This window comes from Vipera berus (assembly GCF_964194415.1).
Source record: "Vipera berus genome assembly, chromosome: 1".
Classification (NCBI taxonomy): Eukaryota; Metazoa; Chordata; class Lepidosauria; order Squamata; family Viperidae; genus Vipera; species Vipera berus.
This window is the reverse complement of record NC_138202.1, coordinates 133,416,463-133,433,514: the sequence shown is the minus strand read 5'-3', so window position 1 is coordinate 133,433,514 and position 17,052 is coordinate 133,416,463. Positions and strand designations below refer to the sequence as shown.

The 17,052-nt window shown below is 38.6% G+C and overlaps 1 protein-coding gene across 1 annotated transcript in view; it reads left to right on the top strand.

The window, feature by feature from the left end:
* ESYT3 (extended synaptotagmin 3) overlaps nucleotides 1-16,949 on the top strand; it is a gene marked incomplete at its 5' end in the record, with an annotated part of 44,317 nt that extends 27,368 nt beyond the window's left edge. Inside the window, 12 exons of the mRNA XM_081328074.1 lie at nucleotides 923-1,012; nucleotides 1,319-1,381; nucleotides 2,462-2,530; nucleotides 4,174-4,239; nucleotides 5,760-5,846; nucleotides 7,120-7,269; nucleotides 10,715-11,211; nucleotides 12,468-12,566; nucleotides 13,137-13,268; nucleotides 14,790-14,895; nucleotides 15,207-15,256; nucleotides 16,180-16,949. Of these exons, the coding sequence (XP_081184200.1) occupies nucleotides 923-1,012; nucleotides 1,319-1,381; nucleotides 2,462-2,530; nucleotides 4,174-4,239; nucleotides 5,760-5,846; nucleotides 7,120-7,269; nucleotides 10,715-11,211; nucleotides 12,468-12,566; nucleotides 13,137-13,268; nucleotides 14,790-14,895; nucleotides 15,207-15,256; nucleotides 16,180-16,216 (1,446 nt within the window). The 3' untranslated portion in view covers nucleotides 16,217-16,949. The remainder of the gene's footprint in view (nucleotides 1-922; nucleotides 1,013-1,318; nucleotides 1,382-2,461; nucleotides 2,531-4,173; nucleotides 4,240-5,759; nucleotides 5,847-7,119; nucleotides 7,270-10,714; nucleotides 11,212-12,467; nucleotides 12,567-13,136; nucleotides 13,269-14,789; nucleotides 14,896-15,206; nucleotides 15,257-16,179) is intronic.
* Nucleotides 16,950-17,052: the final 103 nt, after the last annotated feature.

Sequence of the window (17,052 nt, the reverse complement as noted above, 5' to 3'; positions counted from 1 at the left end):
TAGGACTATTCTTTTATCAAGACAGGATACAATACAGGTAGTTCTCGACTTACAACTGGTTGCTTAGCAACCATTTGAAATTCTGATTTCCAACAAAAATGCCCATTACAGACAATAAGTTTGCTTAATGACCGTGGGACTTACTTTACAACTGCCATATTCACTTAACAACCACCACAGGAAAGGACATAAAATTGGGCATAGTCATGTGGTGACCTACTTAATAACCAGCACAGCTTACAGCCGTAATGCCAGGCTAAATTATGGTCATGAGTCAAGGACTATCTGTAACAGAATCTTACAGGCCTGATTGTGCTTTAATTGCTCCTCCCTCTTATATCCCATTGAATCAGGAGGAGCCTTTCTAGATCCCATCTTGTTTCCCAGAACGTAAGGAATGTCTTTCAGCTCCCTCCCTCAAGATCCCCAATTCTTTACAGTGGCTGATTGGCTTTCAGGATAAACTAAACAGCACTGCAGAGTTTTGGGGTGAGCTGCAAAACTGAGAAAACATTGAGCGGAGGAGGGGGGGTGGAGGTTGGAACAAGCCCTTTCATAGAATTGCCAAAAAAATTATATTGATGTATCTAAAACGTTGCCAGTCAAACTTGAACAAGACTTTCTAAAAAGGGTGGAGGACTATCCTTTCCTTCTGCAGCATAAAAATAATTTATTTGGGTACTGTCATTGATTGTAAAATTAAGTGCCATCTGTTCTTGTGCCTCAGCAATCATGTTTTTTCCTTTCTAGCTAAACAAATACAGTTAAAAATAACAGGCTTTAAAGTGTATCATCTCAAAGTAGGCCCCATAAAACATCAAGCTAAAGGAGTTCTTCAATTTCTCCTTGAATACAGATCAATATAAAAATACAGTTTTGTGTGTATTTCTGGCACTGATGTGGTTTCTTTCTTTTTGTGAAGTGGTTTCCCTTGAGCAAGATAGCAAGTGGGCATGTCCACTTAAAGCTTGAGTGGTTTTCTCTGGTCACCAATCAAGAGAAACTTAGTGAGGTGAGTGTTTTGTGGGACTTGAGAAGAAATATGTGCTGCAAAACAACTGAAAGAATTCAGAACAAAGAAAGAGCCCAGTATGTCTGCCATCTTGTGTAATTTCTTCTGAGAGCTGTATTTAAACCATCACTGTAGCAGAGTTGCATTGATTGGGAAGGATTTGCATCTTTGTGGAGTTTGGGGTAATATCACACTATTGGGTAATGTTTCTATTACCCTCTAATTATTAGAGGATGGAAGAGGGCCTTGAAATATTTGTAGTGTTCATATGTGTATATTATTTTTTGTGGAATTGTTTGTTTTTAGGATAGGAATGGTCTTGCCACCGGAATGCTCATAGTGTATTTGGACAGTGCTTTAAACCTTCCTGTAAGTAAACACATAAATAAGATTTTCACATATTCTCCCATCACATAAACTTAAATGTATACATGTTTATGTTTTGCTGTTTGTACAAGATGTGATTTGCAGTGGCAAAGCACACCTATATACCTGACATAACTTTTATGCCTTGCTAAGCCAGAATTGGATATAATGCATGACATATATGCCTGGGTAACAAATAACAATATTGTGGGTATAATACAGTTGGAAATTAGGGTTTTAAAAGACAAAGCAGAGAATCAGTGGTATCTCATTAGCAGGACAAGGTAGATGAAAAAGGCTGCAAAGTATTATGAAGTTAACTGATGACATTTTCCCTTTTCTAAGCTTTTCAGAGATTCACCCAGATGTTGCTGATTTATCACTCCCTGCATTCCTAATTACTGATCATGCTACCTGGGACTGCTACTGGTTGTATTTCAGCAACTTCAAGAGAGTCATAAGTTGCCTATTTTGTCCACAATTTATTTAAGTCAGGGGTGTCAAACTGCTGGCCCTTGGGCCAGATGCATCATACCGAAACTCTGCCCAGCCAATTGCCAGGATTGGCAAAAAAGTCGTGATATGTCACAACATGTCACATGACGTTGTGAGTTTGACACCCCTGATTTAAGTGGTCTTGGATCTCCCAACTTATTGACATCAACCACTTGCTGTTTTGTATAATCCAGAATTTTAACTTTGTTTCATTGGTAAATGAACTTTTTTCCTACTAGATGCTTAGCCATGCTAGTTGTTTTCTAGCTGTCTTCTAAGATTATCATTGCTGGCAACATTAGTTCTCCTTTCATTCTGATTAACGTTAGACTGTTTTGGACTGCCCTTCAATTAATTTACTAATTTTGAAGACATATTAAGTTTAAAAAGGAGAAAATAAACTCAAAGCAGCAGAAACTAGAACAGGATCATAAATATACAAAGCCAATCAATCCAGATAAAACAGACCAGATAGAAAATAGTCCTACAAAAATCCTAGGTAAGACATCTGGGGGAAGCAATCCTATACTGTCGTATCACATAATTTTCTGAAACTCCTTTTTCATTCAAAATTCTTTCCTAATGTAGAAAAATCAATTGGAATATTCCAATGGTGAATATGGAGGAAAGAAATACAGAAAAGATAGATATCTCAAGGTAAATGTCTCTTATTTCTGTGTGGGTATTGAACTGAATACATTATGGATTTAACAAATACTAGAAGATTTTTTTAAAAGGGTACTAAATGTAAAAACGGCCAAAGACACGCCCAATGCCAAGATTTGTGTAAAGTTGGAATACAATAGACTAGCCATATGAGTTACAATGGATGTAAAGTTTGGTATAGCATCAGGTGAAGATTTCAATTCTGAGCCAGCCAACCCACTAACTGAAAAATCTAATCTCAGCAACTAGCTAGGCCAGATTATAAGGATCCCTGTGAACAGATGACCTACTTTACCCACCATCATTGGTTAAATGGGGGCTAACTCTCAACTCAGCTAAACTGGGCAGAGCTGTCAGTCTGCTCTCCTCCCTGCTTTTACTAGATGGTCAAGAGGGGCAAGTTGACCTCAGTTGCACCATAAATAGACTGGACATGGGCCCAGGGTAGGCAACCTTGGTTCTTTTATGACTCGTGGACTTCAACTCCCAGAATTCCTGAGCCAGCCATGCTGGCTCAGGAATTCTGAGAGTTGAAGTCCACGAGTCATAAAAGAGCCAAGGTTGCCTACCCTGGGCCCAGCCTTTCTATTTCATACTACATATTTGAAATAAATGTGTAGGTGAAGCACAGCATGTAGAAACAATGTTGAAACAAAGATTAGGCAATCTTTATTTATTTATTGCTATCCATGCTTCCATTATTTTTTACAAATAACTCAAGGCAACAAACCAATCCAACGTATATATGGGGTTTGGCTTTATTTATATCATTTTTCTTTGAACAGTAGTCATCAAAACTCAAGCATAGGGTGAAGTGGAAGGAACCTATGGATGGTTGGGGGCCATTGTGTGAGGATGATTGAGGTGCCAGGTTTTTACTTTTGGTTTTATGGTTTTTTTGTAGTTACATTATTGTTGTAAGCTGCTCAGAGCTGTGTTCTAAGATGGACAGCCATGCAAATATTTTAAATCAATAATATTCAAAATTCAGCAACTGCTTCTCAAATTATGAGATGAATTTAAAATCTTTTGAAGAAATAACACTCATTTTTCTTGTTACTACATTAGGACTAGGCAGGTGATGTTTGTCAGTGCTTCAGCGTCCCATCATTGTAATGCAAATATAACCTGCAATTTAGCCATACACTAATTTCAATTTTCTTTAAGTGTTTTCTTACACTGTCCTCTGGTTTAAGACACAATGCAGTTTCCCTATCCAATTGTGATTTGATCTATGGAATGCAACTTCCATTATCCCCAACCAATCCAGCTATTTTCCAGAATTATTGTGACTGAATGGAGACTCATCTGGCACATCTGATCTGTTCCATATTCAGGAAGAATGATGTATTGGGGTGCATTCAGTATATTTGCAGTGAAAAAACAGCAATATTTGTAATTGTTTTCTATGTGCCAAACACAAATTCTGGCTTTAATTCAAACTTTGCCAAGAATAAATGCTGAATAACATGTAAATACTAAATTTTGATTCATGTTTAGGCTTCTAACCCTTCTTCTGATCTTTTTAAAACAATAGAGTAAATGTTATATCCTTTCTCCCTCTTTTTATTCTCTGGTGAATGTTATCTTGTTATTAATACTGTCTTTTATTTCAAAATTGTAAATTATGGCAGAAGATAGAAAAAGAACCTTCTTCCTTTGTCCTGCTCACAGTGGGCAACAAAACTCACAAGAGCAAGGTAATAGACATCATCATCTTTTTCATAAGGTAAAAAAGAGTTAAAAGAGGTAATTAAAAAAGAGGTAACTAAATTCTGAAAAATTGTTTCAAAAATATCCAAAAAATTTTAAGATTAAAAAAAAAAGGTTGGGGAATCTGAATAGCCCAATAGCCTAAGTAGCATGACCAAAAATGAAGAACACTGCAAGATGGAGTTCAGATCGCTAAAGTTCAAGGCAACAACAACAAAAAAACAGCCCTTGGTGCATACAAATGCTTAGCCCCCACTATGGAGTATCTGGTCCCCCCATGCATTGCTTTAACAAATATCTCCATGTTGGGGTCATTTTTTTTAATCATGAAAAAGCAAAAAACAAACTTTGTAAATAGATGAATAAATCCTCTGAGCCCCTATGTCAGCAACAAGGAGACTGAAAGACCTGTCTGGATTGCCTGGTGGGAGCAGAATCCAACCAGCCCATCAAAATCTCAGCCGTTCTTTGGAAACAAATTATTATTGCTAAAGGGGTGGAAAGGAGACACCCTATTGTTCCACTTTAAATTCAGGATTAATTGATCTGGTCTCAGGATCAACTGTGGCCTTATTAATGGTGTATTTAAACTTTTGCACAAGTGGCAAAGTTATTCCTGTTCCCTCAGGGTCAAAGTAAGCCAGCTTGCTCAGAGCATCATTTACACAAAGATTACTCAATTGTCAGATTTCAGCATGAATATTTAATACAGAATATTTAATACCTCAACTTATGACCACAACTGAGCCCAAAATTTATGTTGCAAAGTGAAACATTTGCTATGTGGCTTTTGCCCCATGTTATGATCTTTCCTGCCAGTTGTTAAGTGAATCACTGCAGTTGTTAAATTAGTAACACAGTTGTCAAGTAAATCTGCCCCCCCCCCCCCCCGATTTTGCTTGTTAGAAGGTCGCAAAAGGTGATCACATCAACCTGGGACACTGCAACTGTCAAAATATGAGTCAGAATATTGCTGCACCGGTTGTAAGTGGTCCTAAGTCATAAGTCACTTTTTTCAGTGCCTTTGTAATTTCAAATGGTCACTAAACAAACTGTTATAAGTCAAAGACTTACCTGTATTCTGTTGTGGATCTGCTAGATAGAAAACAATTCTTTGAATAGCTCTGGTGAAAGAAAATGAAGTGATGGTCAAGGTGATTGATATATAAAGCTTGAGTCATGTCTCCTTTGGGTAGTACAAGTGGTGGCCTTCCAGATGTTGCTGAACTGCAACTGCCAGAATTCCTCCACATAGGCCATACTGGCAGAGACTCAAAGAGTTGTATTTTAGTAAACCTGGGAAGCCAAATGTTCCATCCTGCTAGAGAACAGCTCTGTACACCTAGAACCAGGTCACACTGAACCCAGGAAAACTGAGCTGATGTGAATGCAGAACAGAGCAATTCTAATCCATTTCTAATTAGACAGATTCCTTCGCGAACTGGATTGCAGCCTAAACCTGTTTGATCTAATGTCTCTATGTCAACTCTGGTTTCTTTTTCCTCAGACATGTAATTTCACTAAAGATCCAGCGTGGAGGCAGGCATTCACTTTCTTTGTCCATAGTGCTTCATCTCAGTCTCTTCATTTGGAGGTCAGTTTGTCTTCTCTCCCTAATAAGATTGTGGAACTGGGATTTATACATCTACACTCATGTCCATCACTTGCAGTTATAGCAAGAGAGAAGGAGATTGTTGGGCATGAGTGTGGATTTTCTTTTTCTGTATCTGACCAAAATTTGAGACAGTGCCAGTAGATCTCAAAATAACTGCTTCCAGTGGATTGATTGATTGATTGATTATTTAGTCAGTCAGTCAGTCAGTCAGTTAATCAATCTATGGGGATTGGTGCCCAGTAGGAAAAAAAAACATTTACAGATTAATCATTTGTAGTGAAGTATTAAAAGATATACCTTAATAACCCTGTGACTGATTTGATAGGACATTCCAAAATGTGGACATTCATTTGTCCATTTTGTCTCCTCTTAGTATGCTTTTTTGAGGGGAAAAATACGCATTTATGATGTGTTTGGAAATGTTTTTAATAAGCACATTTCCAGCCAATAATGCAGTCACCCACAGCCATATTCTACAGCAGCAATCCCAAACTTTTTGGCACCAGACACTGGCTTCATGGAAGACAATTTTTCCACGACCTGTGTGTGTGTGTGGGGGGGGGATAGTTTCTCTCACAACCTAGATCCCTTGCTTGCCCACCACTTGCGCAACCTGGTTCCTAACAGGCCATGGACTGGTACTGGTCCACAGCCTGGTGATGGGGACCCCTGTTATACAGGACTTACTATAAATCTGGGTCAGCTATGAAAATATGGATCAATTTTACAAACAACCCAACTTCTATGTATTTTCAAGTGCAGAGTTTGAATCACTTTTGTGAAAATGTAAGTTGCAGCATCTAAAGTACCATGTTGTACTATGGCCCACCCCAGTCTTATTTGGGGAATATTAATTAGTCTTGTTTTTGAAGCTTTTCTTCCAGTGCCTTCAGGCCTTATATTGACTGAATGAGCTGTTAAGTCAGCTTTGAATGCTTTGATAGGTTTCTAGCCGTGCAGATATAATTGATTCTACTCTTATTATTAGAGCTCTCCCATCATGACCATTAGCTTTTCTTCATCCATTAGGAAAGTTAATGTGGTCATTTCCCAAAAAGAGTTTTAAATGGCCCTGTTAATTGGTGAATTTCCTTTCAATATATCTTATCTCAATGCTCCCATGTGAAATGGAGAAATTGCTGCTGATTCGCATAATGGCAGTATACATAATCTGAAAAGGGAAGGTTTAAATCACTGCCAAGAGTTACTTGTCTTGCCTATTTTATACTGCCTTTTGTTTTCCTTGTTCTAGATCAAAGATAAAGAGAAGGAGAATGCCCTTGGAACTTTGGTGATTTCTCTTGCTCGCTTATTAAAGAACCCTGAGATGACACTTGAACAAAATTATCAGTTGGATCATTCTGGTGTGGACAGTTCTGTCAAGCTGAAAATTGTCCTGAGAGTAAGCTTAGCTTTCTTTTATTTTCTCCCCATTGTAATTCTTCCTGTTCTTGTGGGAAATTTTTCTGTGTGTCCCTGAAATTAATATTTTATCCTATGAATTAAGAGATGGTAGTGGCTTTAACATCAGATTTAATATACTAATAATTTGACTAAGTATTTCTCCTAAGTATGATGAGTCTTGGAGAACTATACTGAAACCAAACTTGCATCATATATAGATCTGCATTATCCACGCCAAATGGATTATGCTTCAAAGGTCTCTCTTGATCTTGCCTCTCTATATAAATGTAATGCCATATAAGTGGAATATTTGTTCATAACTAGGGTGGTGGCATGTTAGCAGCTGATAGTTCTTCCCTGGGTCTTATAGAACACTTTACAAATGAAGTTATTTCAGTAACTGATCTTAGTTTTATAAGCAAGCAGTAATTCTGAATACATTTATAGTAATTTTAATTCAAAACAGATTTTTCTGAACCTTGGCTTAATTCGAGATTGATGCAATTGCTGCATTAATTCCTACATGCCTGAATGTTTGTATGCTGAATGTAATTTGTGGACTCTGATTTATATGCTAGGATTTACCATGAGCAAAACTGGACTAAATTACAGTATATCTATAGAGCTATATTTTCTTATAAAGTGACAGATTTCAATGTTTATTAGTGTTTGCATTCCTTCAATGCATGTCATTCTTTTCTATTGCTAATAAATACATATTCCATAAATAGATAGACTGGCTTGAAGAAGAAGCAGCAGAAATTAAAGGAACACTTGAACCTCCTATATTCTCAGCCCCCTTAACATTTTTAAGACTACATTACTGCATGTCTGAAGTTATAATCCTAAAAAGGGTGCCTTAAATCTATTGACCTCCAGAGCCCAAGAAGATGATCATTAGGGGCACCGTAGCGATAAAGTAGAATAGTTGGCTGAAGAGTTTCCAAGTTGGAAAACCTTTTTAAATAAGATGAATGATTAATTTAAAATTGAATTTCTTATTTTGACTACATACACCACCACATTGCTATATTTTAAATTAGAACATTTTCTTTTCCAGGAGATAGATTTTGGACCTTGAAAGAACAGCTATGTAGTTTAGGAGCTGTGGCTTGCACAGTGGTTAGAATGCAGTATTGCAGGCTAGCTCACTGCCAGAGGTTTGACCCTCAGCAGTTCAAGGTTGGCTCAACCTTCCGTCCTTCCAAGATCGGTAAAATAAGGACCCAGATTGTTGGGGGCAATATGCTGATTCTGTAAATTGCTTAGAGAGGGCTGTAAAGCATTGTGAAGTGGTATATAAGTCTATGTACTATTACTATTGTTATTAAGAACATAAGTCTCACAGATTTTCAAAAGAATAATCTTAGGTGGATATGTGATGAATATATTTTCAACATATGATTTGCATTCTTTCCCAAGTGAGCAATTAAACAAGAATTGGTTTGAAGCCAATAACACATATGCACCTGCGTCCAAATTGTTTCTGGGTTTATTTGTATGCTGCAAATTATACAATGGTTTACATTCATATAGCTTTCACACTTAATAAAGTAATTCCTGCTGTTACTTATAATATTCATAAATGGGAAGGATTATAGCAACAATGTTTTCTACCATAATAGAAGAGTTTGTCTTCAGTAAACTAGTATCAAGGCAAAATTCTCTGTAAAAATATCTGATGAAATAATTAAGTATGATACCATCTGCAGGCAAATATCTGCCTGAAGAGATATCTTTTTACTTTAGGCACAGATATTCCACTGAAGTAAAAAAAACATCACCCTTCAATGTAAAGAACAAAAAGCTATATAATTAGTATATAAGATTAAAAAGTAATGGTGTGCTGTGAAGACAACTGTAGCTTTTGTGCAAGTGCAGCAATGAACAGAGAATGACCAGGGATGTTAAGCTGTAAACACAGCATATGCTCTATTTCAGGGGTGTCAAACTCAATTTCATTGAGGGCCGCATCAGCATTGCGGTTGCCCTCAGGGGGCCGGGTGGGCGTGGTCTACTGGGTGGGTGTGGCTAGAGTGCGTATGGCCTACTGGGTGGGCGTGGCCAGCTCTGCATCGTTCACATCAAGGGTGCCTATCGGGGCCTGGGCAGGAGTGGGACAGATCTGAGGGTCTCTGGCAGGAGGAGGGTCTCTGGGCCAGGGCCAAGGCAGTGGGGGCTGTTCCCTCACTGTTTCCAGGATGGCTTCACGGGCCACATGAAACCACTTCACGGGCCGGATCCGGCCCCTGGGCCTTGTGTTTGACATGTCTGCTCTATTTCATATTCATATGTTGGACACTGGAATCCTGCGATTTTTCAATCACTGTGTTCACTGGTGAGGTGAAACCTCTCCTTTTCTAGAATTGGCAGCTAAAGGCCTTCCACTTCTTAGCTAAATTACCCGGAATATGACTAGAAGAAATTCTGCCTTTAGACAAGGATGTGAAGTTTTTTTTCAGGCTGAAAAAACATGGTCCTTGAATGGGGTTTCTGGACTGTATTAACAGTGGATGTTTGTTATGTAGAATAGAATGGGGATGGGGATGGGAACAGAACAGAATAGGAAGGGACCTTGGAGGTCTTCTAGTCCAATCCCCTGCTCAAGCAGGAGAACCTATACCATTTGTCTAGTCTCTTTTTAAAAATCTCCAGTGATGGAGCACCCACAATTTCTGGAGGCAAGCTGTTCCACTGGTTAATTGTCCTCATTGTTAGGAACTTCTCCTTAATTCCAGGTTGCTTCTCTCTTCGATCAGTTTCCAACCATTGTTTCTTGTCCTGCCCCCTGGTGCTTTGGAGAATAACGTGACGCCCTCTTCTTTGTGGCAGCCCCTCAAATACTGGAATACTGCTATCATGTCACCCCTATTTCTTCTTTTCTTTACACTAGCCAAACCCAAGTCCTGCAGCTGTTCTTCATATGTTTTAGTCTCCAGGCCTTTAATCTTCTTAATTGCTCTTCTCTGAACTTTTCCCAAAGTCTCAAAGTTTGTAGTACGGTGACCAAAATTGGTTGCAGTATTTCAGTTGTGGTCTTACTAGGGTTTTATAAAGCGGTACTAGTTCTTCGTGTGATCTTGATTCTATGCCTCTGTGTATACAACGTGTTGGTGTCCCATTTTACGTTATTTATACTTTAGCTTATTGTTTTTATTTTGTTTTTAATTGTTAACTAGTTATGCATTTGAGATGGGTGATGATACTGAATGAATGTATGAATGAATGCATGCATGAATGAGATATATAATGCAATATATTCGTGAGGCCAAATCGGAAACTACATGTTATTTATAATTAACACAATTGCTTACTATGTGTTCAATTTCTCATTTTATCACGCTCAGCATTAACAATTTGGTAGCGGTTTTGAAGGGGTTCTAAAGAGTCTGGTTTTTTAAATAAACAATACGATAATGCTTAACTTCCTTTTTCTGCCTTAGGCTTTGGACTTAGAGGTCCCTGATTCAGAAAACACCAATAATGGGGCTAATGCCTTAAAACAAGTTCCTGCCTCAGCCCCAGAAAAGAATGAAGACCAAAACAAGGCACAGCTGCCACCACCTCGTCCTCCTCCTCCTCCACCACCACCACCAGCAGCATCAGCACCACTACCACCAGTAGAAGTGCCTAAGCCAGTCCAAGGGAACAAAGAATCTGCTGTTCCCGAATGCAGAAATGACAAACAGGAGAGCAATACTAACCCTAATGGAAATGAGACATTGTCAGAGCCCATTGTCATAGAGGCAGTTGCTGGAATCAATGAGCAAGGAGTTACAGGTGGCTTGAACCCCAAATCCTTGACACTTCCAGAGACCACTCGAGTACCCCCAACATTGCCAGCTCTGCAGAGACTCCAGATTGCCCCCAGCCTTGCATCTCTAGGCACAGAAGCCTCTTCAATCATGGATATCACTTGCAGCAATCTGAACCTCAATAAGTAAGTCAGCTGAACATTAGTTGGGCATTCTATTTCACAATTGTATTTGGTAACACAAAACTTGACCTACCTAGCCTAAATACTTACTTCACTCTTCCCTTAATCATTTATAGTATTGCAAATAGGCAGGATGAACTGGGTATACCAGAATATTTGTGCTGAAATTGTAGACATGTGTTATGGAAAAATTGAGGTTCCTAACTATGTCTTGTACAAACTCACAAGTCTCATACGAAAGGCCTTGCATTTCTTAAAATCTGGCCTTTGGATACAACTGGGTAACCTTTTGTTGTTGAAAGCCACACCTTGCGGGTTTTTTGTGAGGAAAGAGCCACAGTGGGTGAAGTTATGACATAAAGTGAATGGGACCATGTGTTATACATGGAAGGAGCTGGTTATTTTGCTTGTGTTTTCTGGGATATAAGTCTTTTATTAAAATTTTCAGGTATTTCCCACCTGAGAATTAGGGAAATGCAATATTGCATTAGAAAAGGGGCTTCAAGAATCACAGACTGCTTATTTCAGGAAGACATCTATATAAATATTACTTTATAATTAAAATTATGGTTCAGTTAGGACGCTGAGCTTGTCGATCAGATCGGCAGTTTGGCGGGTCGAATCCCGAGTGCCGCGTTACAGAGTGAGCGCCTGTTACTCGTCCCAGCTTCTGCCAACCTAGCAGTTAGAAAGCACGTAAAAATGCAAGTAGAAAAACAGGCACCACTACGGTGGGAAGGTAACAGCGTTCCGTGCGCCTTTGGCGTCTAGTCATGCCGGCCACATGACCACGGAGACGTCCTCGGACAACCGCTGGCTCTTCGGCTTTGAAACAGAGATGAACACCGGCCCCTAGAGTTGGAAACGACTAGCACGCATGTGCGGGGGAACCTTTACCTTTTTATAAGAGAATATATAGTTTTTCTTTTAATATTAGTTTGGTTTTGGAGTATACTGTAATACACCAGAGAGAGAAAATGAACTACCACAACTACCAAGAGATATATCTTAGTTGAAATACAGAATGTCTCCTTTGGAAAACAATTTAAAGGCAGTTTAGCTTGTGTACAGTGAAATATACAAGCATCTCTTTCTTTTCTCTGATGGTTTTATTTTTTCCTCTTTGATCTGTTTATAATATTTAAAAAATGTTTAACTCGTCTATGGGATTAGGTTTGGAAGTTTGCCTTTGAAGCAAGCAGGAAGTAGCCGGCTCCTTCAGTCATGAACTTCCTTTAATTAAGTCAATTATCTTGCAGTGGGACACTTTCAGATGTAAGGCCTATGGGAGAGATTCACATCACTGTCCGGTATGCTTCCTTAAGGCAATCTCTCATTGTGTTGGTCAACTCATGCAGGTACAGTAACATTTAGCAATCTATCTCTGTTCATGTTCTGAGAGAAATACCATTCTTTTCAATATTTGGATTCCACATCTTGGGTATAATGGCACTTATTTCACTTAATCTTTGCTTAATGCAGGAGTGTCAAACTCCCAGCTCGCAGGCCAGATGTGTCACGCGGAAGCCGCGCCCACCCCATTGCTGACAGTGGCAAAACAGTCCTGATACGTCGCGCAACGTCACATGACGTCGCGAGTTAGACATGTCTGGCTTAATGGAATGAATATATGCATAGCAGTTTCCCCTTCCAAATTTTACGGATTGGAGGATTCAGAATCTGCAACTATTGTTGGCTGAACGTATTTTAAATTTATATGGTGCTCAGCTCCCAACAATTCTAGGCACTTTACAAATGATTTAAAACATTAAAAACAAGACATTAAAAAAGGCAGGGTTTTTGTGGCTGGTGTTCAAACTCAAGAAAAATAAACAAACTTGCAGCAAGGTTCACCTGACTGAACCTTTTCCTCAGAAGTTTTTCTTACTCTGTTGATTGTAAATATGCTCCCGTTTTCTACCCATAAGAAATTTAGTGCCATGCTCTCGGCACGGAGCATATCCATACGTTCGCATCTACTTACTCCCAGACAAAAGGTGGATAACCCGAAGAAGAACTACTGTGAAGAAAAAGACACTGAATCCTCGGTATGATGAGAAGTAAGTAAATGCTGTAATCACTTTTCTTCTGGCTGAGGCCTAGACGTTGTACCCGATATCCCCATAATGCTTGTTACAAACATGCAATATTCTTTAGGTGATGTAATTAGAGCTGAGTTTAAGTTTTACTTTATTGTTAGTGTCACAGCTTTTCTCTGCTGCCGCTTTCAAAACTTCCAATCCTGGGTGCAAGGTGAAGCAATCTTGAGGTTTTTATATCACCCATGTTTCTTGGATGCAAAACGGATTTGGAGTGACCTATTGCCTTTCGGCTTGAGAAAGAAAGATCACTATCTGGAGATTGTGCAGTAATTAGATAAATGAAAATATCTTCTAAGATGACCTTCTATAATCTAAAATTTTGAATTTGGGAAATCAAAAGCCAGCTGGTTGACTTTGGGCCAGTCACTCTGTCTCAGCCCAACTCAACCCACAGGGCTGCTGTTGTGAGGAAAATAGGAGGAAGAAGGGAGTATTATGTTTGATCACTGCCTTATTTATAAAAAATAATAAACGTAAAATATAAATAAATAGAAATATATTGTATAAAAAAAATCAGAACGTTATTATAATCATTGAGCAGAAATCCAATATAATAAAACTGATACTTAATAAAAACATTCAACCATTTTCATATGAAAGCAAGGGTTTTTTTTTGTTTTTTTATTTTTATTTTAATCCCATTTACGGTATATCCCGCCCTTCTCTGAAGACTCAGGGCGGCTTACAATCTAAGAATCACAAATCAATGTGCTTAGCAATAGCCTTCATTCTATGTATATGCCTGCTTATTCGGGCTTTCGGGGGGGGGCCCAAGCGGCATTATTACAAAGTCAGTTTATTGCCCCCAACAATCTGGGTCCTCATTTTAACCTACCTCGGAAGGATGGAAGGCTGAGTCAACCTTGAGCCTGGTGGGATGCAAACCTGCACTAAGATTACCTCTGCAGAGGATTTACTCACTTCTCTTTCTATCACGGTGTATCTGTGTCATGGAATAATGGAATTTTGGCATGGAATAGGGACTTTAGGACTTTTTGTTACTACAAGGTAATGATGGTTAGCATAGCCAGCCTTAAATCCATAATAACAGACATAACCAGGAAAAAACATGCTTCACAGACTCAGTCACATCTCATCTAATCTATGGGTGCATTGCCTTTGCAATCTGGAAGTGTTTGGAATTTGAGCGGGTCTTACATCTTAGATGTATTTTTTCTAATTGATTTTTTTTTATTACTTTGGTAAAGCTTTAACCTTTCGACATGAGAACAGGGGTCCCCAACCCACAGGCCACTAGCCCACTACTGGGCTACAGCCTGTTCAGAACAGGTCTGCGCATGCAGCAGGCGAGTGTGCATGGGAGTGCAAAGCTCTATTTGAGTGGAGGGTGTGTGCACCTAGCACCCACATGAAACTATCCCCTCTCCACCCCACTGGTCCATCAAGCCAGATAGGTTGGGGGCTGCTGCATTAGAAGATTTCTATTTACATAGCATATACCCTTTTTCATACATTTAGATTTGAATTTAATGATACCTTGGAAGACATTAAGAAACGAGCCTTAGATGTTGCAGTGAAAAACAGAAAGTCACTTATTTCGCATGAAAGGAAAGAACTTGGAAAGGTAAGATACTCTTTAAAATATGCTATTCACATCTTCCCTTTCTCTCCACCCTTACATACTTGAAGTAAGATCTTGTTATACAAATTATTTAGACAATACCTATGGATTGCTCTGTAACTTCAAAATGTTGCTACTCTCTAGAGAAAGCATCTAAAAAGGATATGGAGCGGTATGCAGTAAATAGCAGTACTGTGTTATGAGCTTGCTAGGCAGTTTATACGTGGAAATACACTTTATTTTTTAAAACCATGTACTTGTAACTTAAATATTTGATTAAGCAGCTTAACAGTTCTAAACTTTTCTTTTTAAAGGTGCTGATTGACTTATCAAAGGAAGATTTAGTCAAGGGCTTCTCTCAATGGTATGTTTGGATGGTCAGCACATAAGAAAGTAGCAATGCAAGAGGATTAACTATTAGATCTGGATAGTGCAGAATGGACCGAGCCGAAGAAATAATAATTGCTTATTTCAAGTACTGGTTCCCCTCCCTCCTAAAAGAGGCGATGGAAAAATCTAGGGAGAATTTCACTTCCTATGTTTAGGCTGCACTGTACAATATTCCACCTCTTTGCTTTCTATGATCCAGTAATAACTCAAATCGCAATCTCACCATCAGTTTAATTTTGCTATTGAGAAGATGTTAAGATCTGTAGTGATAAGTATGATCTATTTATGGCCAATCAGTATTTGTCCAAACAGGTTTTTAATACCAACAGAGCAGTAAGGAATCAGAAATTGGGTAGCTCTTCTGGATAAATCAAGGAACTATGGTTTGAGTACTAGTTAGATATGGACTTGGTCCTATAGCTGTGCTGCTTTCACCACTGTCAGTTTTAAAAACTTGATTTCATAAAATAGGGAGGAAGCAAAGTAACATTGAAAACATGAAAAGGACACACACACACACACACACAGAGAGAGCACTCATTCCATTTTGCTGTCAAACAGCCTGAGAATGGTGATGCAATATTTTGAATATTTTAAGTTTAGTGAATCTTGCAAAAGGTCCTGGAACTGGGAAAAAGTATCTGGAAGGCTGTTTTCAATGCAGTGATTTAACTCTACTTTATTCAACTGATAATTTCACCCTCACTAGATAATGCAATCACTTCTAGGACAGACAAGCTGAATTCCATCGGGATTCTTTGGTTCCCTGTCTTATATACATATACACATTTACATGTGTACACACGCAGACAGAAAAGGCAGGGATATACTATAAAGCTAGCTATACTTAGCGGAGAAGTATCTGCTTTAACCCATCATGCCGCCTTTCTTTTACAGGTATCAGTTGACAATAAATGGACAGCCCCAGAGTTGATTCCTTCACACCTGATCAACAGCACACTTCATGTATATTTGGAACTTTGAAGGCGGCAATAAGATTTTGTAAATGTTTATACTTCAATAACGCTTAATTTATTTAATGCATTACTATATTTCTTAAAATTCTGACTTTTTCAAGGGATGAATTTGGCATCATCCTGCATGGTAGAGTTTATAACAGTAAATGTGTACTTGAGGAGTTCCCCAATTGATTGACTAAAGACAGGGGAAATTCTGATGCAGAGTGCTCTGCTTTCCATATTCTCAGGCTTTACTGACCAAGCACTGTTTGTTGCTGCTTAAATTTTCCCTCCCAGCTCTATTCCCCAACACAAAGTGCCACAAGTAAACCAGGGTCCATATCATTTTGAAAGCACATTGACAGGTATGCTAGTTTTGCTTACACAGTGTACTTTTTTAGTCTGTATTGAACCGTCTTTTTCTGGGTGGTGAGGAGACAAAAAAAAAATCCCTCATCCCTGCAGCTAGAGTGGGAGACTCTTCCTTCAAACAGCATTTCCTCACGTTTTATTGAATCCTGTTCTAAAGGATCCTCTGACTGTTTTTGAATGATCCAAGAGATTAAGGAAAGAGGATGGCTGGCAAAGAGGCAAATGCACTAGAATCCAATCATTGCCTTCAATTTTGTACATAAAACAGACCATGTTTTGCATTGTTTATGCCAAACAATCTAATTCAGAAACTGTTTGTCTACATTACAGATGTAATGCGCTTTTAAAGAATAAACTAACTTATGATATAATAGCTGCTTATGACTTATTAACTACCAATATTCTGTTCATTAATACTCCTTATTAATCTGCTTTGAAA